The sequence below is a fragment of the Arvicola amphibius genome, chromosome 1 (assembly GCF_903992535.2).
Source record: "Arvicola amphibius chromosome 1, mArvAmp1.2, whole genome shotgun sequence".
Taxonomy (NCBI): Eukaryota; Metazoa; Chordata; class Mammalia; order Rodentia; family Cricetidae; genus Arvicola; species Arvicola amphibius.
This window is the reverse complement of record NC_052047.1, coordinates 35,553,869-35,577,937: the sequence shown is the minus strand read 5'-3', so window position 1 is coordinate 35,577,937 and position 24,069 is coordinate 35,553,869. Positions and strand designations below refer to the sequence as shown.

Sequence of the window (24,069 nt, the reverse complement as noted above, 5' to 3'; positions counted from 1 at the left end):
TTTATTTTCCAGCCTTATTGCAGTTTCCCTTCCCCTTGCTCCTCCCAGTCCCTCCCTGTACTCCTCCTCTGTCTCTATTCAGAAAAGGGCAGGCCTCCCATGGATATTGATGAGACATGACATATCAAGTTGTCATAAGACTAAGTGCCTTATATTAAGGCTGGGCAAGGGAACCTCTTATGAGGAATAGATTCCCTAAAACCAGTAAAAAGAGAAATAGCCCCTGCTCCCGCTGTTCGGAGTCCCACAAGAAGAACAAGCCACACAACTGTGGCCTATATGCAAAGGTCAGTCCCATGCAGGCTCCCTGGTTGTCAGTTCAGTCTCTCCTGAGCACAGGTTAACTGATTCCATGGGTTCTTTTGTGATGTCCTTGACCCCTCTGGCTCCTGCAATCCTTCCTCCCTCCCTTCAGCAGGATTTCCCCAGCTTGGCCTAATGTTTGGCTGTGAGTCTCTGCGTCTGTTTCCACCAGTTGCTGGATGAAGCCTCTCTGATGACTATTCTAAGAGTATAGCAGGATATCATTAGGCAGCGTTACACTGACGTTTTCCCCTCCAGTTGTGTTTGGTCCCCTCCAGCCTGTGGGTCCTGGGGCTGCAGGCAGTGTCAGGGGTGGGCTTGCTCTCTTGGCATGAGTCTTAGGATGGACTAGTCATTGGTGGCCATTCTCACAATCTCTGTGCCACCCTTACCAGCCTTTTTAGCACATCCCATAGGGAGGGCAGACTGTAGGTCAAAGGGGAGGGCAGACGAAGTTTATGTGGCTGGGTTGGTGTCCCGACCCCTCTCCTGGAAATCTTGCCTGGTTACGTGAGAAGACCAGTTCAGCTACATATTTACAGTTGCCAGGTAGCTTAGCTACGGTCATCCTTGTAGATTCCTGGGAGTTTCACTTACACGAGGTTTATACCTGACCCCAAAGGGTCCCCCTTTTCCAGTCAGCTCTTTCAGTGCTTCCCCCAACCTCTGCTGCCAGCCCCTCCTCTCCTTCCAGCCCCTCCCCCACCTCCCCTCTGCTCCCCTCTCCATCCCTCCTCCTCAGTTTCTTCAGAAAAGTGCAGGCCTCCCATGGACGCCAGCCAGCCATGGAGTATCAGGTTGCAGTAAGACTAGGCACTCTCTCTCTCTCCTGTTGAGGCTTGATGAGGCAACCTGGTAAGAGAAAATGATCCCAAAAGCAGGCAACAGAGTCAGAGACAGCCCCCTGCTCCCACTGTGAGGAGTCCCACAAGAAGACCAAACTACACAACTGTAACATATCTACAGGGGGCCTAGACAGTCCCGTGCAGACTCCTTAATTGTTGGCTCAGACTCTGTACTCACCAATTCTTAATATTTTGCTATTTATATATTTCTCTCTCTAAACACAGAAAACCGCGCATACAATCTTTCCATTCCTGTCTTTTGCTCTGTGGCCTCCCTCTTCGCCCATGTGAAGTTACTTGTATGTAAACAGACGTGCATAGACAATTTTATTTTTGAACCATTTAAAAGTTGTGTTATAGATGTAACACGCCGTTAAGTAATCCAGATGTGTACTTAAAAATATGATGTCCGCTCCCTGCACGGTGTCGCCATCACCACACCTCGGAAAGTTAACGCCCAATCTGTAGTGTATTCAATAGTCTCCCATTTTAACTACACAGCCTTATTTACTTTTCCTTCTAGAATCTAGAGTCCAGTTAAGGCTCGTATATTTAGTCAGCATACATCTTTAATTACCAGGTTTTTTTTTTTTTTACAATGACTTTTTTCAAGTCCCTAGAAAGCTCCCCAAAAGATTTCTAAATGGAATCATTAGCTGTGTGCAAGTGAGAACTACATTTGATAGTCACTGTAGTAAATCTGTGTCTCCCACTTCTCCTGTGGGATTGAGACGCTGTTAAATGGTTTCGCTCTGATCTTGAGCTACTAAGATGAGGGCTTTGCTTGAAATTTTAAAAGTGGAGCCGTCTTAGTGTGGCGAGAAGGCAGATGAGAAAGTATGGGATGCGTCCTTTGTAATTAAGAAGACGGTTGTTCTTGCCTGCTCCAGTGGCTGGCCTCTGTTAGCTCTTGGCTCAGTGGCTCTTCCTTCTGGCTTTGCCTCTGCCTAGGGTTTGGCTCTTCTCCAGCATCATTAGGTTACAGCAAGGAGTTGGAAACAGACCTTCACTTATTTAAATCTTCCAGCCCAAATTGTCCCTGCTGGCTGCCATACAGAGCTTGTATGTTTGTAGGCTGTGTGCTGAATGCTGCGCTGTGTTCCAGGGTGCCCATGTGCATCTGGGGCTGTGCATAGGAAGAACACCTCCTTGTTTGTACTCACGATCCAGGGTGCCATAGTCCTAGAGGACTGCATTTTGTGCTTGCTGATGATTCCTAGAGAGCACCCGCTCACTTCCTCACTTTCCTGAGAGGCACTCACGTCAATCCAAAAGGCACCCAAATGCCCACTGAAGCCCACCTGGCATCCGTACAGGGCACTGCCTTGTTTGAAGTTGCTTTCTTCGGTAAAGGGTATGTTTACTCCTCTGAAATGGGGACTTGCAAAACAAGGTCCTTATTTTAAGCATGGCAGCCTCGGAGCCAGTGGTGTCTTTGAGAAATTTCAAAGCCAAAAAGAATGGGAGTCAGTGGGTAGGGGCGGGGGAGGCGAAGAGAGGGATGAAAGGAGGGGGGGGAGGGAGGAAGGATGGAAGAGAGAACATACCTGTGTTCTGGTGGGAGGCAAACAGGAAAGAGAAGAACTGATAGGGGGATGGAGGCATAGAGGGAAAGAGGGAGAGACCGAGAGAGGGGGGGGGGCGGTAATTTCAGGATGGATGAATAAGCAGAAAGTGCTAGAAACTGGAGAGGTGGGAGCATGAACTGCTGCTTTGGGGACTCGGTGTTTTTACCTCCAGAGAATCCCCGGTCCATCTTTGTGATGAGTTAGCTGGGATGCAGGCTTCGCTGGTTGGTTCAGTATGATGTATAACTGCTCTGTGTCTCAGCTGTCCCTGACTCCTGCCGCCTCCTTTCTGCATCTGGAAGACCCGCTGCGATCAGTCCTACCCTCCATGGCCCCACTGCCCTCTGGTACTGACCTCGAATTCCATGCTTGGATTCTTCAGATATACCACACTGTTTTGCACCCTGCGTTTTTTGCTGATTGTAACCTTGGAACTTTGTATAATTGTTCAGATCACTCATCTCTCAGTTGAGGATAAAGTGTACAGGGTTAATATAATAAATGCAGCCCTTGGAAGGATGTTGGTCACATGACATGGGCCATAGAAATGTCAGCCCACGCGTGTTAATTTTTTATTGCCACATTAACAGTTACCATAAAACTGGCATCCCAGAGCAATACCCATTTATTACCTCACATTGTCTCTAGATTAGATGTCTGGATAGGGTGAGTCGGGGCTCTTTGCTCAGAATATCACAGGGCTGAAATCAAGATGACTGCAGGGATGAGACCCGGCGCATCTCCCAAGCCTGTCACAAGTTCATGGCAGTTAACTGAATTCAAGCCTTTGCAGCCGTGGAGTTCAGGGCCAGGGAGAACTCTTATATCACCTTCTGTTTAAAAGCTCCCTAATTACCTCAGTGCCAATCAGGTAATCTTCCTATCAGTTAACTTCGAGGCGGTTGTTATTGCCATAACCTGATCACTGTCGTGGCTTTCACTTGTTCTCAAGGGGAGATTGCCGCTGGTGTGTCCGTCTGGAGGCGGGACTCTTGGGGGCCTGAGAGTCCTGCCTACACCCTGGGTAATCAAAAATCCCATCTTTGCTGATCCCTTTGAATTGTCTGGGATGAACTGGGTAATCCCCACCTTGAGTTGAGTTGTTCACACGGCAGTTTCTGTCAGCACTCAGAGGGTTTCTCGTTGATGTGGCTCCTGGAACTGATACTCCTTGTCCTGTAAGGTTTTACAGATTGATGGAGCTGATCGTGCCTTTTGAAGTCTCTTGAGAAGAGGACAATTAGAGATTCGTAGGAGTAAATCTGTTGGTCAGTTAGTTGTCCCAGGGTCTTCAGAGGGCGACCCACAATTTGCATTCCCTTTCAGAGCCATTCAATTACTCCTCCGACCTCTCATAGATGCACAGCCCAGCTGGAGCCTCCTTCGCTGAGAGCGGAATTGTCAGGCAGTCCTGTTCCTCTGCAGGTGCACAGTAAACCTGTGCCTGCCAGGGAATGACGAGAGTCTTTGAATTGTTTTCACAAGTTTTCCTTGCTCTCGGTTTCCTTCACAATCAAGTCTAGATTTCTTTTTTAAATTAATTTTTAACAAAGTAGTGGGGTTCATCATAACATCTTTATGTATAGCACTGTATCTTGGGCTCTGCTCTTCTCCCACACTCCCTCTATGTGCTGTTCCTTTCTTTTCCCACACACTCAGAGAGGGCAATGGAGTCATGTGACATGAAAGATGGGACTAGATTGCTTTTATCTTTTAATTCATCTTACATTCCATTAAAAATATATTTTTAGCCAAAGCCCATAATGAATGTATGAAGAGTATAAAAACTGAAAAATGACATATTTAAGTCAATTAATAAGAAAAACAAAGACGAGAACACCTTAGGCAACAAAATCGTTTATTATTTTCAAATCATCTATTATTACAATGTCCTATTTTATGTGTGTGCTGCATGTTTGTGTGCACATGTATGCATGCAGTTGCAAGTTCACATGTGTACACGTTTGTGGAGGCCAGAGGTCAATGTTATGCATCTTCCTCTATCAATGTTTATTAGTTACTTTTTTATTGTTATAAAATGCCAAGGCCAACAAAATGTATAATAGAAAGTGTTAGTTGGGCTTATGGTTTCCAAAGGTTAGAGTCCATGAGGGCAGTGCAGAGACAAGGCAGCAGGGACAAGTGAGAGCTCACATCCTGACCGTAATCAGGAGGCAGAGAAAGCACACTGGGAATGATGGGAGTCTTTAGAGCCTCACAGCCCAGCCCCAGTGACACACTGCTTGCAACAAGGCCACACCTCCTACTCCTTCTCAAACACTTCCACTACTGGGGACCAACCTTGCAAATATATGAGCCTATGGGAACCGTTCTCATTCAAACCAACACAGCTGTCCTCCTCCTCCTCCTCCTCCTCCTCTTCTTCCTCCTCCTCCTCCTCCTCCTCTTCCTACTCCTCCTTCTCCTCCTCCTCTTCTTCCTCTTCCTCCTCCTCCTTTTATTATTATTATTATTATTATTATTATTATTATTATTATTATTGGAGACAAGATCTCCCTTGAACCTGGAACTCACCAGTAAGCACTTGGATTTCAGGCATATGCTATCGTGGCTGGTTTTTCCTTGGGCACTGGGGATCTGAACTGAGGTCCTCATGCTTGCTCAGCAAACACCCAACATCTAAGCCATTACCCCTGCTCTAATTCTATTTTTAAAGCGTCTATTGATACCAAGTTCTAAGCAATAAGGCATGGGGAAACGATTTAGGAGCAATGGAAAATACCTGACTCTCTTGAGTACTGTTTCTTTAAAAAAAAAAAAACTGGTAAATTCTCTTTGTAGCAGCATTTGACTCGCAGTTGTTTACAAATGTGTCAAGCTAAGGGGAAAAAATTAAATTTGGCATGGCTAGGACTTTGGAAATCTGAAGTGCCTGTTTATTCTGGTGTTTCCTAGTTACAATTTTGTTGTGTGACACACCACAATTCGATGTGACTTTAGCAGCCATGATGGCTGGCATCTTGACAGTAATTTGGACTATCATGAAGTGGGACTATCGCAAAGATGATCTAAATTAACACCTGGGCTTCTTCTCTTCCTTCCAGGACAATACCATCTTATTCTTAAGAGGCTGCAAAGAGCTCGGCCTTAAAGAATCTCAACTCTTTGACCCAAGTGACCTCCAGGATACGTCCAACAGGGCCACTGTCAAGTGAGTAATGCCTGATTTATGTTTAAAGGAAACCTTGGATGTTTGGATACGCAGTTTCAAGAGGATGTTGTAAGTGCTAAGAGGTAGAAGATTACACATACCTAATAAAATAAAAATGCACAAGCAACAGTCAGGCTTTCGCAACAGGACACAGCGTCTCCTCCTCTGTGTGGAGCTCTGATTCTGAGCTAATGTAGTTTTTCAAGTGAATATAGAAGCAGAATTTTGAAGAAGAGAAGATGTTAAGTAGAGCTTAGAAGCGAGGCTACAGCGAAATATGCACAAAATCTATGGGCCTTAAGCAGCACCCCTTTCATTGGCTGCAGTGGGACAGGTGAATAGGCCCTTGGCAGACGGCACTCAAACAGATTGACCACTGTTGATGGTGGTAGGGGTGAGATTTTCCCATCTGTGACAGAGAGTAAGCTTTTCAGAGATGAATCATTGGCCTTTCGGCCATTTCTACCAGCATCTATTTAGTGAACCACATTTGGGGGCAAAGAATTCTTGCAATAGGATGAGTTTCCATATAAAGAGACAGCTCATGAGCAGAGTAAGAAGATCCATCCTAGGAGGTGGCAAAAATAAATTTCCAGTGGTTCAGGGCTTCTTCAGAGCCTGCCATGTCATAGAAAGCAGTTGTCGTTTTATTCAAAGAGTGTGGAGCATGAGTATAGTTGAACAATAAGCTGGGTTCTCTCCTGGGGCCAGAGAGATGGCACAGTGGTTAAGAGTGGGTAACACTGTTGCAGAGGATCCTGGTTTAATTCCCAGCACCCATGCTGGGCAACTTACAACCTCCAAGCACTCCAGCTCCAGAGCATCAGGCTCTCTCTTCTAGCCTCCATGGGCACCTGCATTCATGTGCACATTCCCATATACTGATATGCACATATACATACCTATACACTGATATAAACATATACATATACATACCCATACACTGATATACACATATGCATATATATACCCATACACTGATATACACATATACATATACATACCCATACACTGATATACACATATGCATATATATACCCATACACTGATATACACATATACATAAAATTTTAAAAAATCTTTTGAATAATATCTAAAAGTAAGGTAGGTGCCATAGTCTGTAAACTTAGCACTTAGGAAGCAGAGGCAGGAGAATCTCTACAGGACTAAGGCCAGCCTGGTTTATGTAATGCATGCACTGAACAAACGAGGGCTCCGTAAGGGCGAAGTGTTGCAGACAATAGCAGTAGCAACAAAAGTCAATAATCTGAGTTAAGTCGAGAGGATCTGAGATTTGATAATTGAGACAGTGCCATTTAGTCATGGAAGAACACAAAAAGGAAAGCAGTCACTATTTAGAATTGTTCTTTTTGTTCTCTTCTCCGACCTTGATTTCACAATTATGATGATGGGAGACTTGAAACTACTGAATGAGTTGAAGTTGGGAAGTTTACAGTGGATTTGATGATTCATGACTTGGGAACAAGGAGAGTCAGCCATGATTGATGATCCAAAGTTACTTCTGCGTTTTTCACGTGCCATTCTTCAGTATTTCTCACGGAAAGTGGATGTTAGGTGAAAAAAGCAAACCAAAGGTGTAATACTTCACTGTAGAATCCTCCATAGGCCTCGCTGTAAAAATCACACGCTCCATTTGTTACTGAGCCTAAATCCGGCCTCTGCTAAGTTCTGCTTCACGTTGGGAAATCACTTAAGTTCTGCCTCATCTCGTATTTCTAGTGTCACCTGCATGGCAAGTGACCAGAAACAACAGCAACTGTGCAGCACCATAGGTACTAATGACAGACACACACACACACACACACACACACACACACACACTCACACACACACTGTGCAGCACCATAGGTACTAATGACAGACACACACACACACACACACACACTGTGCAGCACCATAGGTACTAATAACAGTCACATACACACTGTGCAGCACCATAGGTACTAATAACACACACATACTGTGCAGAACCCTAGGTACTAATAATAGTCACACACACACATACTGTGCAACACCATAGGTAATAGTAATAGTCACACACACACACACACACACTGTGCAGCACCATAGGTACTAATGACAGTCACACACACACACTATGCAGCACCATAAGTACTAATGACAGTCACACACACACACACACACACACACTCACACACACACTGTGCAGCACCATAGGTACTAATGACAGACACACACACACACACACACTGTGCAGCACCATAGGTACTAATGACAGTCACACAACACACACTGTGCAGCACCATAGGTATTAATAACAGCCACACACACATTGCTCAGAGTGTGAAGGCAAACTTACTCTGGTGGATTACTCTAGATCCTTTTTTTAATTCTTAAATTTTGGCCACCTTTAAACAATAAATTACCAGAGCAGAAGAATTTTGAGGCCTGTTGGTTTCAGAAACTAAAACAGAAACCCAGATCATTGCTCATCTATGACAATGGGGGATCAGAAATCTGGGTGGAACTCCCGGTCTGGAGCTGCTTAGACCTATGGCTAAGCGCTGCGATCCCATCTACAGGGCAGGACTGGATCCAGTAGTTCCGGATGTGGCTTGGTCATTGCAGACCTGGGGGAAGAAGGCAATCAAGGGATATATTAACTAAGAGACTCTGGAAGCAACCGGCTAGGAGAAAGTCACTTAGGCCAGTCACAAGTGGTCACAGTCCCTGTGTTATGGCAGCATCTTCATCTTTTCTTGCCCTTTTGAGCTTTCCTTTTTTTCTGTCCTCTCCTTCCTCTGCCTCCCACCTCCCTTCCCGTCTTCATCCTTTCTTCTCATCTGCCTCCCCCTTTGCATTTCTTCTCCGTCTCTTTCCTTTTAAAGATGTCCTCCCCTTGTGCACTGTGATCTTTAAACCCTGCTTTTCCATCACCTCCACTTACCCTCTTTGCCTTCATTCATGCACTGAACCAATGAGCCGCTCAGTAGCTGCTGCGTGTGAGATACTTTCCCTCCCTGAGGAAAATGCGCAAACAAGACGGCCGGGGGTCCTCTGTTCATAGTGAATTTACACTGTGGTGGCAATAACTTAGAAATATGTTGAGAAAGAAAGAGAATAATTGTGGGGAGCGAGAACACTGTAAAGAGCATGAAATAGCGAGGCAGGAAAGGCAGCGCCCATCTGGAGGGGGTCAGGGATAGGCCATCTGAGAGGGTGACCCTTCAGCTGAGGACACAGACAGCGACAAGAATGAGAAGCAAGCATCGGCCACGGGAAGGTTTGCTGGGTATCTGGGTCAAGGAAGAAGAAGCCGTTGATGCTTAGGAGGAAAGGACCCAGTGAGGCTGGAGGGCTGTACTTAAATTAAGCACCTGTGTGGCGAGAGCGCTCATCACAAGCAGTGGGGATGCTGAGCTTGGAATCATTGCATAGAAAGATGGTCTCACTAGATTGGTAATTAGAAATCATAAAGAATTTATACGAAAATTATGTTGCAAATTAATTTGTGGAGCTTAGAGAGGCATTGCTTCTGGGGTGAGCAGGAGCGCAGCAGAGGACCGTGGAATAACTATTCGCTTTGCAATGTTTGCATGGGTGATTCTGCTTTTTGGCACTATTTGTTGGGAACTAGTTTTTAAAGTGTTGATATTGTAGCTCAGATAGATCCAAGTACCACCATTGCAATTCTCTAGTTTCCCTTCTGAGAGTTGAGCAGCTAACCGCTTAGAGGGAGAGCATCATTTTGACAAGAATTAGTAGCATCAGCAAGGAGATACACAACGAGGGATGGATCCCATGGAGGATATTTGTATTTTTTTTAATTTAAAAAAAAAAAAGCACTCTGGTTTTAAGTACAGGTAACTTTTCTTACCTTTTCTATCCAAAGGTAACCTGAGAAGACAATAAAGAAAAAATATTTAAGAGGAAAAACCTGCAAATTATTACATTACCGACTGTGTAATTGCATGAACTCTAACTATAATGAATGCCAGACAAGTTTGATGGAAATAAAAGACGCAGAGGGGCACCCGGTGCAGACCTTCCAGGGAATCAGCATGGTCTCACAGAACTGTAGAGAGGCTGTGGACGGCTCCTGGGGCAGGAAGTCTCTCTAAAAACTGGGAGGTGTTTCCAAGTAGTTGGCGGTGATGAGGAGATCCCTCGACAGATATTTTGTGAGGTCCTACTGTGTGCCGCGTATAATTTTTTTTTACCACCCAGTCACAATTTCTGTCGCTGGCCTTTTATTGTCAATGCAGGGAAAGGGTCATTTTCTCTTTTCTTGGTTGTCTAAGATATTTTATGTCTTCCTTGGATTTTTTTTTCATCTTTCTATTGTTAAATGGAAAAACATCTTCATAGATGTTTAGGCCGAGAATAGCATTAGACTCGAAAATATAAAACCATTTCCTTGATAAAATGCAGATTGGATGGATTCTTGTCTTACCTGATACCCCGGACCCTGTGTTGCCCCCCACAGAGCAGGGCTGGTGTTTGCTAGTCCTTCCGATATCAGTCAGCTCAAACCTGCCCGCTGCTCATCACGCATGTTTGTTAGAGTCGCCACTAGAAGTAAGTAATCATGATCTAAATGCTTTGAAGTGTTCTTGGCTAGTTTACACAGCGGAATTTCTCCTTCCCATACTCACCAAAGTGACCAGAGAAAAGAAATCCAGCCTTCCTTTTCCTAGTACTTACTTGTGCATGTGTTCATTTTGATGTTCCATGAATAGAGCTTTGGTGGGCTTTAGTTAGGGAATAAACATGATGTGTCTTTTTTGAACACATGTGCATACATTTGAAAATAGCATGCATATTTTCCTGTTTATGGGCCAACTTTTTTATTCTAGCTTGTAATGGGGGTGGGAGGAAAGCTACTTGGATAGTACTGCTTCTTCTTATATGTGTATTTTCAGGTCAAGTTCACTAAGTTTTCAGACCTTTATTAAATGTACTTGCAAATAGAAGACGACTTGGGAAATGTTATCAAATCTCCTTCAAGACAGAATCACCAACAGTCAAGCTTTGTAAATTCAAATATAAATTAGTCCCAACTTTAAGTGGAATTCTCAATTTCATTCGTTAAAAAAGCATTTCTGGCATCCTGCAAAACTTCAGTCCTACTTGGTCCTCGTATTTTGTTTGTTTGATTGGTTGGTTGGTTGTTTTCCCTCAGCAATTTTCTCCTACACTGAAACCTCAGCCATAGGCCTTTAAAAGCCAGCAATATTCTTCTGATTTTGTTTTATGTGTTTTTTTACAAGTGTGTCTTAGAGGTATTTAAGGAAAGACCACACTGAAGAAACTGCTATTCTAATAATGTTTTGTTTTCCTTTCCTGACCTAGGAACCTTGATTATAGCCGGAAGCTGAAAAACGTAAGTGTTTTAATGTCTCTCTCCAAGTTTGTATACTTTGGCTTTAATTGGTCCAAGGTTGACATTTAGCTAAATTCAATGCATCTGATAGGCCTTATTAGAAAGATTCTTTCTTAGAAAAAAGTAAATGCATCTCCTATAGAATAGTTAATAGCTATGCTAGAACTAAAAATAGTAGATTTGGAGGTTTTACTCTAATCAGAATTCAGTCTAGAAATAAACAAACAAAAGCTTGTATTCTGTGTGCGGGTTCATTTTCTTAAAACACACAATGATCGGTTTCAACATTGACATTAGCCATTTCCATTTGCGGCCCAGATGGGATCGCAGTCAGCACACGTTAGCTATGTTATGGTTCTAGTTAATGTCCTTACATTTGGGATTGTCTGTTCTCTGGGAATTTATTTGTAAGAACTCAGTTAATAAAAGCCCTTCTGGAAGTTTTGAAGGATTCATGATGTAAGAGTTTCCCGCAGAGGTAGAAAACTCACCACAGCATAGTACTCTTACACACAGCTCCACTTTGGGCCGTGGCCAGCTGGACCCGTATGCCTGCGTCCCATTATCCAGACCCACAGTGTGGAAGGTGGGGCAATAAGTCCTTCCCAGCATAGATGAAGCAGAGAGACAGAACATGAACTTAAAGTCTAAGCTTTTGCGTGGGCTTCGGATCCCTATAATTCAGCTAAGGAGCCCATCGTTAGCCAACCCGTGTGTTTTTCTCTTCTTTTCTTTTCTTTTCTTTTCTTTTCTTTTCTTTTCTTTTCTTTCCTTCTCCCCCACCCCCAACTCAAAGTCAAAAACATTTGTGCTTTTGTGAACAGTTCTTTGGAGAGACGGCACAAAACTAATGTAGGACAGTAACCTCAGACCACTGGATATTCATGAACATTCTTCAGCGTTCAAGTTTGGTTAATTGATAGCAACCTGTGTCAAAGCTAAAATTTTCCCATCTCAGCTGAATGAGGATGTGGCCGTGCTCTTGATGCGAGAGACCTGCAGGCCCCACTCTCTGGGCCTTGCTGACTTCCCTTAGATGTACCCTGTGGATCCTGTGCGGTGGGACACTCAGTAACCTTTACCGCTCCTTCGGGATTTTGCCATCCATTCCATCAGGTTCTCCGTGCACACGAGTGTAAAGGAGGGGCTCCGAAAGCACCCGTCTCAAATGGAGCTGACAGGCTCCTGCATTGCTCGTCTGGGTAAAGACTGCAAAGAGCTTGTGGGAAAATGCTGACTGACGAGGATGTCATTTTGGAGGATTTATTTTCCCTCCTTGCTCACTCAAGAGATCACTTTCTCACAACCTCCTCCTGCCTAGCTGGAGACTGACTTGACTGGACCGTGTGTCTGGGTCAGCTGAGACAGCTCTGGGTTCCCATTACTGTGATCTCAAATTAATGGATGCAGCCTGCACTGGTTTCCACGAGTCAGTGTCGCTGAGCTGTTCCTTCCTGCTTTGCCGTTCCCGGAGTGTTACTGATCCCCAAGTGGAAATATCATTCTTGGGGACAAATCCTGCCACTCGTATGCATTGTTTTGTTCCGCAGGTGTTAGTGACCATTTATTGGCTGGGGAAAGCTGCAAACAGCTGTGCGTCCTTCAGCGGAACCACACTGAACCTGAAGGAGTTCGAAGGACTGTTGGCTCAGATGCGAAAGGTGACTTGGCTTTTCTTCTTCATCCCCCGAGGGTTGGACAGAGTGGGAAACCAACACGTTTTTAAGATTATCACAGTTCTGGAACTAGAATGCTCAGTGGGGAAGAGCATTTGATACTCTTCCAAAGAACCTGGGTTCAGTTCCCAGTAGCCACATGGTAGCCCACAACCTTAAGTAACTCCAGTTCCAGAGGATATGATGCCATCTGACCCCTGTGGGCATACGTGCAGAGAAATACTCGTACACATAGAATAAAAAATTCTTTACTAAAATAAAAATAATTATAGCTTTGCATGGTAGAACTGTTCTGATTCAAGGTAGGTACTCAAGAAAAGGGCCCTGTGTCTTACTCAGAGCTATTTGCTCCCTGAGACTCGTCTCACTTGAAGTTTTATATGTCACACTCATTAGTGAATGGAAAATCTCAGCCAGCTGCAATTGTAGTTACAAAAGAGTGAGTTTGGTGTGTTGGTGTATGACCTGGTACACCATGGAGCTCATGCATTTGGAGGAGTGATGCCCGAATTAAACAATGTGGCATTATACAAAAACAAACGCTTGCCCTGCACTTTGAGCCTAAAGGTCATGGCGCTTGATGTAGGCCCTTGATGTGGGCGAGGTGATGCCAGCCATGTCTTTGCCCCAGCTACCATCCTAGATGGGCTCTGAGAAGCTAGAAGTATTCCTTTTATTGTGTGTGTCTGATGCCCATTGTCGCTGAGTGATCTGGACACTCAGAAAATGGTTTTAGAGCTTGATGTGTTTATTAAACTATTTGATGGCATGTCATTAAAAGCTTGGTTTGTTTGCTCATGGGAAAGATTGGCAGAAGGTAAGAATTTGTTAAATAGTGGGATGCTTTTATGGAGCCTTTTAAAGGCTCAGCAATATAGTTAATTTATATAAAATATTGGTTCCTAGTATCGGACGGGAGAATCCCCACTGAGCAGCCTGTGTAAGCAGGAAGGCTCACCTGCAGTTATCACCCTTGTATTTCGGTCAGGGCCATCTCAGAGCACAAATAATTGAGGCCAGCTCTTCCTTGCTTTTCTACCATACAAAAATAAATCCACTAATGAGACTCACTGAAAGATATTCAAAGGGACAGCAAGTTGACTCATGGGTAAAGATGCTGCCACCAAGCCTTATAACCTGACTTCCATCCCTGAGACCCACATGGTGGAAGGAGACCCACCTGAGACCCTGAGACCCACATGGTGGAACTGACTCACACGAGTTTTCCTCAACGTTCACATGTAGATGTCCACATAACACACAGACACACGCGCGCGCACACACACACACACACACACACACACAGACACACACACACACACGAGAGAGAGAGAGAGAGAGAGAGAGAGAGAGACAGAGAGACAGAGAGAGAGTGAGAGATGAGAGAGAGAGGCAATAAAAAGTTTTTTGGATATTCAGAACTTCATGATTTTAATTCTGAAAGCAAGAATCTGTTCCAACTTTCTAATAAATTGGTCTTCGCTCCTTAAAGCGGTGGTTCTCAATCTGTGGGTCACGACCCTTCCACAGGGTCACATACCAGGTCTCTTGCGTATCAGATATTACAGTTCATAGCACTATGACCTAAAACAGATGACCTAAAAGATACTTACCTATGGTCTATATTCTTCCATGTTCTCACTTATGATTGGTTCAAATGCAAAATGTAAAAACTGAATAGTAGCTGAAAAATACTTTATTTCTTCTCATGTAAGTGGGATTTGGGCGTGAGCAAGCAGTCCAGAGCGAGTGTGGAAGTTCTACACCTGGGCAATGCCAGAACGCCCAGACCCTTCTGTCCCGTGTGCCATCATCCTTAGCCCATGGCTTCTTCCCTGCTGGCTCAAACTAGCATCATGTCCACATTCAAGTCAGGGCAAAAGAAGAACAGAAAAGAGGGCTAACCTTTGAGCACGCCTTTAGAAAATTACACACTATATCCTGCTGTGGTTTGAATGTCCCCCATAAAACTCATGCTGAAATTTAACTGCAGTGGTGGTTACAGGAGTTATATTTTCAAGGCTATTTGGCCGTAGGGAGTACAGTCTCACAAATGAATTGATGCTGCAGTTGCGAGAATGGGTTTGTTATCCCAGCTGTGTTATCAAGGCAAACTGTCCATGGCACATGCATTCTCTAGGTAGAGAATGTCTTCTGTTGTGTTTAAAGGTCTTTTTCCATGCCAGCACCTTAACATCTGGCTTAGGGGACTTTAGAGCTTTGATATGCAGATTCTTTTTCAATGACCTAGTCTGTGGCATTCTGTTCTAGTCTGTGACAATAACTCGCAACTCACATCTCATTGATTTGAACTCGGTCATAAATTCATACCCATCTGCAAGAAGAGATTTGGAAAAGAAAGGCTTTATAAAGATTTTTTATTAATTGGCTATAAAAAAATAAATATATGCTGGGTGGTGGTGGCTCACACCTTTAATCCCAGCACTCAGGAGGTAAAGGCAGGTGGGTCTCTGAGTTCCAGGCCAGCCTGGTCTATAGAGTGAGTTCCAGGCCAGCCTGGTCTACAGTGTGAGTTCCAGGACAGCAGGAGTGTTTCACAGAGAAACCCTGTCTCGAGGGAATGCATACATACATACGTATATACGTACATACATACATACATACATCATATATATTATATATAATATGTATAATTTCTCAGAACACAATCAAAATATCACACAAGTAACTACAGGGTACTTATTCTTAGCAGGAGTCCTGAGTTGTAAGGGGGCTTGGTGTTCTCAGTGTTGTGAACAATGCAGGTTATTTCTCCATGGCCTTCACTCACCATTCCCCATCTCTTCTGGTATTCATTCTCCTTCCTGTAAGCAAGACAGCCCTCATAAAGGGATGCAGCTAATAGCATCTCCAGGGAAGATGCTTCTAGGAAAGGTAAGGGAGTATGTCCTCTAGACCCAGAGGAATTCCAAGGAATGATAATCCTGTTCCACTAGTAATTATGACCAGAGGTGGCATGGAGTGGTATGACTGGCCCACCCCTCCTGATCTAAGAGGTGGGGCCATCAAAAGAAGGAAGGGATAAAAGGGGGTGACAAGCAAACAAGTGCACAAAAGAGCCACTACTATCCAACTCATCCCCCAATTTTGTATCTACTCACCTTTTTTTTCTGTTTATCTGTGGTCTCTCCAATCAGAGCATGAGAGTCCTACAAACATGGTGTGTACTGATTTATTTTTATGATGCTGTGTCTCTGGGGGATAGAATGCTTCCTAGAAGGCAATATCAGTGGAATGAATCGCTTCCCTAACTGTGAGGAGCGAGGCATGGGCAGTCGTGTTGGAGAAGCTAAACCCCAGACATGTTTGAGCAGCACTCAGCCACCCCGTAAATCACACAGCAAGCAGAAAAATGTTGGCTCTCCGGAGAAGGCATCTGGAGTGTCTTAGATGCTGTCAGTCATCCGCAGACCCTTGCTGGCTCTCATTAACACTCACCGAGGGACTAGGAAGAAAGGGGGATTCGTGAAATAAGTTTGGAGTTTGTAGAGGCTAGCGGTGCCCGTTCCCTTTCCGAACCCTCTTTCACCAGAACAGCGAGCAGTTGGTACAGTGGGTTGTACTCTGTAGAAGACAGAAGGTGCTGTGCTCCAAGGTGAAAGGTACAGACAATGCAATTAGACCCCTTAACGACATAAGCATACCTCTCTTTGCTGGTTTATATTTTCTACCCTCTCCCAAAGCCTCACTTTATAGCAACCCCCCCCCACCAAAAAAGGGGGTGGTGACTTGTTTGAAACCAGTAAAACTGGAAGTCCAGTGGATGGCCACATCTTTTATTTCTGGCTAACAAGTCAGCCCCTTGCTTTACCTGTGGCATTCCTGGGAGGCCAACATGGCCAGGGATGGCCACAGTGACCTGTTTTCCACTTCTCAGATTGTCCATGCCATTTATTTCCCCACCGGAGACTCATCTTGGCTTACTACATAGTCGTGAACATGGCAACCTTTTTGTTTTTCTTTCCCATGAGCACCAGGGAGAAAGCTTCTGAGGCTCCAGGAACAAGCACACTGACCCTCTTTCTTCCTGAATCTTCTCCTGCAGTTGGAGGTGTGGGGAAGACCCAGGCTTCGTGGAAAACCTTTCTGATATTATCTTCTGGAAAATTCAGTTTTGTCCTGTTGCCCCAAGCAGCCTGTAAGCATGTCACTGCTAGCTGCAACTAGTGGCCCCACCCCCTGAGAGTCTGTTTCTCCCAGTCATCGAGACCTAAGTAGAAAAAGAACAGATCAATGTGGAAAGTGTTGCCTTTGACACCAGTGTATAAATATTAGGTAATTTCTATATTAGAATGTATATGCCTCATTGAAGAAATAGTAGTTAAAACCATTGCTGATGCTTTTTAGAGTTGTTATTCTGCTTCATCCCCTGTTCTGAATACTTTCCACATATTACATGTTTAATAGTCCCAGAAGCACTGTTGGATGGGTGTCACTGTATAGATGAAGACCCATGAGGTGACACGAGTTGCCTCATATCACACAGCTAGCAAGATTTAGACCCAGCCATATGGTCATAAGCAGCATTATCTAGGAGACATAACCCAGAGTGGCAGCACTCACCGTGCAAGGGTGCAGGCAACATCCAGTCTTGAGCCATCTTGCCAACCCCCAGAGATGAATAGTTTTAGGTTTTATTTTTAAGTATTTACTTCTTAACTTTGTGGGTTAAGTTAAAGTAACTCCCCGATTCCCGTTTTTCTCTTCTATAAAATAAGGATGTTATTAGCTACCATATTGACTGGTTATAGGGGTAAATAACATGATATGCAAAAAGCATGACCCGGACATATGTTCAATAAAAGTAAACTTAATATTTTAGTCATTTGGCTGATGAGTAATTTACAAAAATAACTTGTATCTCCAAGGAAGCTAAATTTGAACCTCTTTGTCTAGTTCAGGTCTGTATTTTTCAGTGAGTCATGAGCTCTTTTTTCAACTTCTCAGGCCTGGATTTTGTTCCAAATTCATGTTAACTTTTGACCTGCAAGTAATTAACCTTAATTTCCATAACTGGCATTTCTGCCTTCCCCTAGAGCAGTGGTTCTCAACCTATGGGTCTTAAGGGGGTTGAACGACTGTTACTCAGGGGTCACCTATCAGATGTCCTGCATGTCAGGGGTTTACATTACAATTCATGACAGGAGCAAAATTACAGCTATGAAGTAAGTAGCAACAAAATAATTTTGTGGTTGGGGGTCACCACAACATGAGGAACGGTTTTAAAGGGTCGCAGCATTAGGAAGGCTGAGAACCACTGCCCTAGAGTGTTGTATTGCTAGACTCACCCAGGTGTTTGGCAGCCTATTCTTCAGGGGCTGCAGGGTTTTTCTCTCAGCCCCGCCCCTGCCCTCTTGCCCACTCCTTCCTCCCCATGGGAAACCTGGGTGTGTTTTGTGAATTGCAACCATCCCAGCCTCCCCCACCCCGTGCCTATCTCCCCAGGGTGGAGAATGGTTCAGAAGCCCCCTCCCCAATTGTTAGAAGCAGACAGCAAATATGCTTCCTGCAAAGGCATGGGCTCCCAGGGGCACCTCAGATAGACCAGCGTCTCCAACTGCAAACATGAGAAATGCTGATTTATTATTTTTTTCCTTGCAATTGGGAATGCAGCGGGGACCTCCATGTGCATCCCGGGGAAATCTGTGGGGCAACATTCCACTCTTTGTCCGTGAGAGCATACTCCTCTGCCAGTGTGATCCACAGTCTTGATTTCTAGTGACAGTCTCAGGGATATTAAGCGGAGGTTTATCTTTGAGTGACGGGAGTTATTTTTGTTTTCGCCAGCCCGGACTATTGTAATGAATGCGAAGGCACCGGCGGGAACAAGGCTTTTCTTATAATACGAGGGTGAGGATGGTTTTGACTGACCTTTCTGCTGCTGGAGTTCCAGTGTTTTAGTATGTGCCGCTTGTGCTAGGAAGAATTTATAATCACAGGCTGTCAAAGACAGCCATTGTTCTCCCCGCTCCGAACATGTGGGTCAGCCACAAGTGTCTGCAGCTCCCCCAGCGCCAAGAGCTGGCGGGGAGAGAGAGCATGCCTGGATTCTTCTGAGGCATCAGGAAAAGCATTTTGCATATTTTTCATTGCCTTTTTTTTTTAAACTTTTGCCTCAGAAAGACAGCTCGCTTTCAGAGCAGGAATTTCCCTCCAAGGTAGCCGGAGATGGAAGCATATTGCTGCAGAATTTTACAGCCCTGATTCTGCCTGCCTTTGCCAGATAGCGTAACCCTGGGCAGTGGTGCTGAACTAGGGGCTCGTCCCACAGACATGCGGTTATGGATTCCGAAAGACAGGTCAAAGGTTTTGTCCTTATTGTCAATGATCATTGCATTCTTCTGAATCCAAACTTTGTGATTCTTTATATGTAACTGCTTCTTTAAAAATGTGTGTGGGGTGTGAGTTACTTGGGGATTTTTGTTGTTGTTGTTGTTGTTGTTGTTGTGCATGATATTCTAATTGAAAGGATGCAGGAGAGAAAGGAACTGCCTAATCACCTGTTGATGCTCATTAGTCTCGTTAGCTAGCTGCTATGACTTTTCCACACCAGATTGCAAGTATCTTCGTGGACCACTGGAAACCGGATAATCTATGTATGCTGCAGTCATATCTGAAATTCCTCTGTTTTATTTTGGGATAGGAGACCGATGACATTGAGAGCCCTAAACGCAGCATCCGAGACAGCGGCTACATCGACTGCTGGGACTCTGAACGCAGCGACTCCCTCTCTCCTCCTCGCCACGGCCGAGATGACTCCTTCGATAGCCTGGATTCTTTCGGCTCCCGCTCCCGGCAGACACCTTCACCAGATGTAGTTCTCAGGGGAAGCAGTGATGGTAGGTTGGCTCTTGGAATTAATCAGCAACAGGAGTTTCGGGGTCACGGTTAGAGAGTGGAGTGCTGGGAAGGCAGTCTCCATATCCACCTGGCGGGAGCCTGGTAATTCTATAAAACTGGGAAGGGATGGGCAAGGTCTTTGGCTGTTGTTTTTCATGGCTTTCAGAATTTTGGTTGGCTCTGCCAGCAGTTCATTTGAACACTGCCTCAGTGAGTGTATCTTCTGCTGGAAAAATGTGTTACATCATTGGTGCCGGAATCAAGATGCTGTGCAGACCATTAGCTCTTAAAGTGTGCTCAAGTTTATATACTGTGGGTACAAGGAAGGGAAATGCATAAGTGGAAATGGAACAGCTCCCCGGCACGCTAGAAGTGCACTTACAGCACAGGGTGCTGAGGCGCTGCCCCTCTTAATTAGTGCCCCTTTTATCAGTCAGTTTGATGCTTAGCAGGTCTGACTGGTGGGCTAGCTCAATGCAAACAGCCACGAGTGAATAGTGTAATGCCAGACTGCCATGTGGCCCCAAGGCTGAATTTTATTTAAATCCTGCAAATTTGATATTATTTGTATGGAATGATCATTATTTTTGCTACCAAAAAAGAAAAAGAAAAAGAAGTGCTGTCCTGTAGCCTGCTAGGAGTTCAGTGGCTGCTACTAAGGGCTGCTTGCTTTAGTTCTCTTCTGCCTCTGGGATTTTAAGGAGGGCAGCTGGCTTGGTTCTGCGTGTGTAAACTTGCAGGAAAACAGCAAGGCTGGTGGGGGATTTTTTTTTGTTTCTATTTTTGCATATGTTGCTTGGTTGATAGTTATATTTTGGGATATTCTTCTATGGTCTGAGATCAGGATTCTCTTTTGTGGCTTTTTTCTTTTCTTGTTACATCAGATTCTTATTGTAGGCTTTTTTGTTTGCGATTGACACCAGGCCTTGTGACTTTTAGATGAGTGCCGTGCTGTGCCACTGAGCCGTTTTCCAAGCCCCTCGGCCATGCACTCCTCGTGATACTTGGTGTTTCACAGGTCCAGGTTCTAAGTTAGACCAGACGCTTAGCAGGCAGTGTCTTATTTAACCTGCAACATAGATGTTGGTGTCTGGCCACATCTTAGTTTTCCTTGCACAGAGCTGGGAGATACCCCTGATCCTTATTTTACAGATGTGTCTTCAGGAGTTTCAGCCTTTGTCCCAATATTTCTAAATGATGAAAATCACTGTCAGTCTGGTAGTTTAACTGTGTCGGCCTCAAGAAGTGTGGATCCAAGTGGGTCCCCTTAATTTACCCAGGCTACTTTCCCTTACCCAATAGAGGTTTTAATCTAAAGTCTCTATTCTAAAGTCAGAATGTACACTTTTCAGCAGACAGCTTAGCCTCAGGGCCACATAGTGTGTGACTCCCAAAGAATTCCATGGTACATTGTGAGCTGCTTGAGAAATATTTCTGAAATTTTATTTGACATCTTAAGTACCACCCACAGCACTAGAAGTTAAAATACCAAGTCTGTGATCTAATTATGCTTTCATACAGCCCAAGTATGGGTTTGCTTTTACCAAAACCATCTCAACCAAACTATGTCACCCATGTTGTTTGTTTTAACCTCGAAAAAATATGACTTCTTTTTCACCTTTTTTTTTTTCTGTAACTGGAACTGTGGATGCTTTAGTCTGTCGCCAGCTTTGAGGGTTCAGAGTTTAAACCGCATCTTGAAAGCATTTGAGACAGTGATTAGTAATATTATGCTAAAATATCCCAAAGCACAGTTTCGTTGCAGCAGCTAAGACTGATAAACTAGAGTCTATGGATAAATGCTTTCTCCATCAGATGAACAATGGACAATAATCATATGAATACAGCCCTACCCATCCCCCTCACCGTGCGCCCTTCCACAGGTTTCACCAGTTAATCTGATATCTTAAGGCTTCTCTTTCTGTAAACTAATCAAGATCTAGTGAAGCCTCAAAAGAAAAACCACATGTCTTAATCTTTCTTTTTGGTATGTTCCTTAAAATGATGCTAATCAGTAAGATTGCTAGTTCTAAAATAGTTCCACATTTGAAAGTGAAAGACTTTTGGGGGGGGGTATGTCTTAACATTTTCTTGTCCCACAATCAGGAATCAGGGGCAATTTTAACATAAAATTCTTTGCCTTTACATTGGGTCCATATGGAAGACTTCAACTTTGTTATTGTGGATGGGTACCTATTGACCAATTCAAAGGAGACAAGTCACATTCAGAAGCCCCATGATTCTGAGTTGGATATGGTTTTCTGATAGGAGAGTTCTAAGCACCGAGGCTTGCTTCAGCCAGCTTGTCTTGCCAACCAGGTACCAAGTACCTCCTTCAGCCTCCACCGGCATCACCTGTAAAGGCCCTCAAAAAACTTCATTGAGCAAGAAATGCAACCTTGTATTCATATTGCTTTGAAAATTAGTAGTATTTCATAAATATGACTCATTGCATTAACTCAGTATCTCCATATTTTTTCAAAAAGATGTGTTACAAAATAGAAATAACAAGTAAGAAAAATGAAGTGCTAGAAAAAAAAGTTACAAAGTATTTGTAATTTGGGGGTATCTGGCAGCAAATATGTGGAAGGAAGAGGGGGTGGAGAAGGATAAGGGACACAAACGGCTCTACTTGCTGGTAGCCACGTGGGAAAGTAGGGTGAGACTCTGATAAAAAAATATTGCACCATGTGCTCTGTTATGTTTTCCTAACTTTGAACATTTGAGGAGAAGCCAACCTAGTAAATTTCCATGTCCACCGGCTAAAGCGAGATAAGCATCTCTTTTAGGTCTAGCCTTGCTACTATGCAGGCATAACACGCCAGCCTTGCTGAGGTCGGCTGTGCCATTTTACTGAACCCTCACAACATCCCAGGCGAGCACTAGTGCCAGCCCTGTGTCGGCCATGGGAACGTAGGGTACAGGGGTTGAAACGCCCAGTGTTGCGGAGCTAGCATGTGGTGGAACTGAAATGAATGCCATCTTGGCTGTACATCACTGAAGCTACCCACTTTATAGCTAAGCCCTGGGACACTTGCAAGTCAACAATCCTTTTTTTTTTAAATATTTATTTATTTGTTCATTATGTATACAATATTCTGTCTGTGTGTATGCCTGCAGGCCAGAAGAGGGCACCAGACCCTATTACAGATGGTTGTGAGCCACCATGTGGTTGCTGGGAGTTGAACTCAGGACCTTTGGAAGAGCAGGCAATGCTCTTAACCTCTGAGCCATCTCTCCAGCCCCGAGTCAACAATCCTTAAAATGTCCGTTGAGACAGTCCTGGAGAGTAATTCCAAGAGGAAAGGGGTGTGCTTACATGTTAACATATTTTGAGACTTCCAGTATGTTGTGAAGATATTTAGCTAGTATACAGAACTATGGCCCCTAGAGTGTAGATTGAGGGATCTAAGACAACTGTAACCATCACTACGCTGTCGTAGTAGATGGAAAACTCATTTACTTTAATTCATTGATTCAGCACAGTGGAGTATTTCCTTACTCGGGACACTTTAAGAAGATGTTTCTCTCAGAACAGTGTGCTCACAGGACAGAACGTTGGGTGTCCGGTTTCCCTGAGCCCGCAGTAATCAGCCATGGGGAGGGGAGAACCCGCCTGGCCCCTCTGAGCCTGTTTCTGTCTTTATAAAGAGAGGCTACTATCACGTGGAGAAACAAATCCATGTGCTTGGCAAGGCAAGGTGGTGTGAGTATTTGTTTACAGGCAACTTTTTATTTTGGCACTGACAGATACACTTGTTAGGACGTGTGGTGGGTAAGGGGCTAAATAATGAATCAAATGCTAACAAGTCAGGAAATGGCCAAAATTTCAGAAGAGAGACTGTAAGCAAGAGCCATGAATAATTCATAGTCTGAATATTTCACATTCGATGAACAACTGTTCACAGCCAGTGCTTTTAACTCCTATGGTCTCTTAAACATCATTATATTATCTAGTCTTTGGGGTAAGTCCTTTCAGTCCAGTAGCACAGAAAAGGACAGTCAAGTGTGTTAGGAAGCCACGGCTCAAGTCTGATGGGCTCATGTGTCCATGTTACGACATAAAGAGCAGGCAGCATGTATTAAACACTCGGTGCCAGAGACCAGAACAATGGTTATAGGTGGACTCAACCCCTTCAGTTGTCCCATAAAGCAGATGGCGTTATTACCCTCACTTTACAATTTAGAAACCATCAGGTTAACAAGACTAATGAATAGCAAAATTGGAAATGGAGTGGATCTGACCCAAAACCGTGCACACCACCCCCCTCTGCCTTGT

General features: G+C 44.2%; 1 protein-coding gene across 1 annotated transcript in view; it reads left to right on the top strand.

Annotated features, from left to right (window-relative positions):
* The window catches only part of Limch1 (LIM and calponin homology domains 1), a 313,640-nt gene that overhangs the window by 213,595 nt on the left and 75,976 nt on the right, over positions 1-24,069 (top strand). Inside the window, exons 4-7 of the mRNA XM_038340732.1 lie at positions 5,782-5,888; positions 11,223-11,253; positions 12,804-12,914; positions 19,594-19,789. Of these exons, the coding sequence (XP_038196660.1) occupies positions 5,782-5,888; positions 11,223-11,253; positions 12,804-12,914; positions 19,594-19,789 (445 nt within the window). The remainder of the gene's footprint in view (positions 1-5,781; positions 5,889-11,222; positions 11,254-12,803; positions 12,915-19,593; positions 19,790-24,069) is intronic.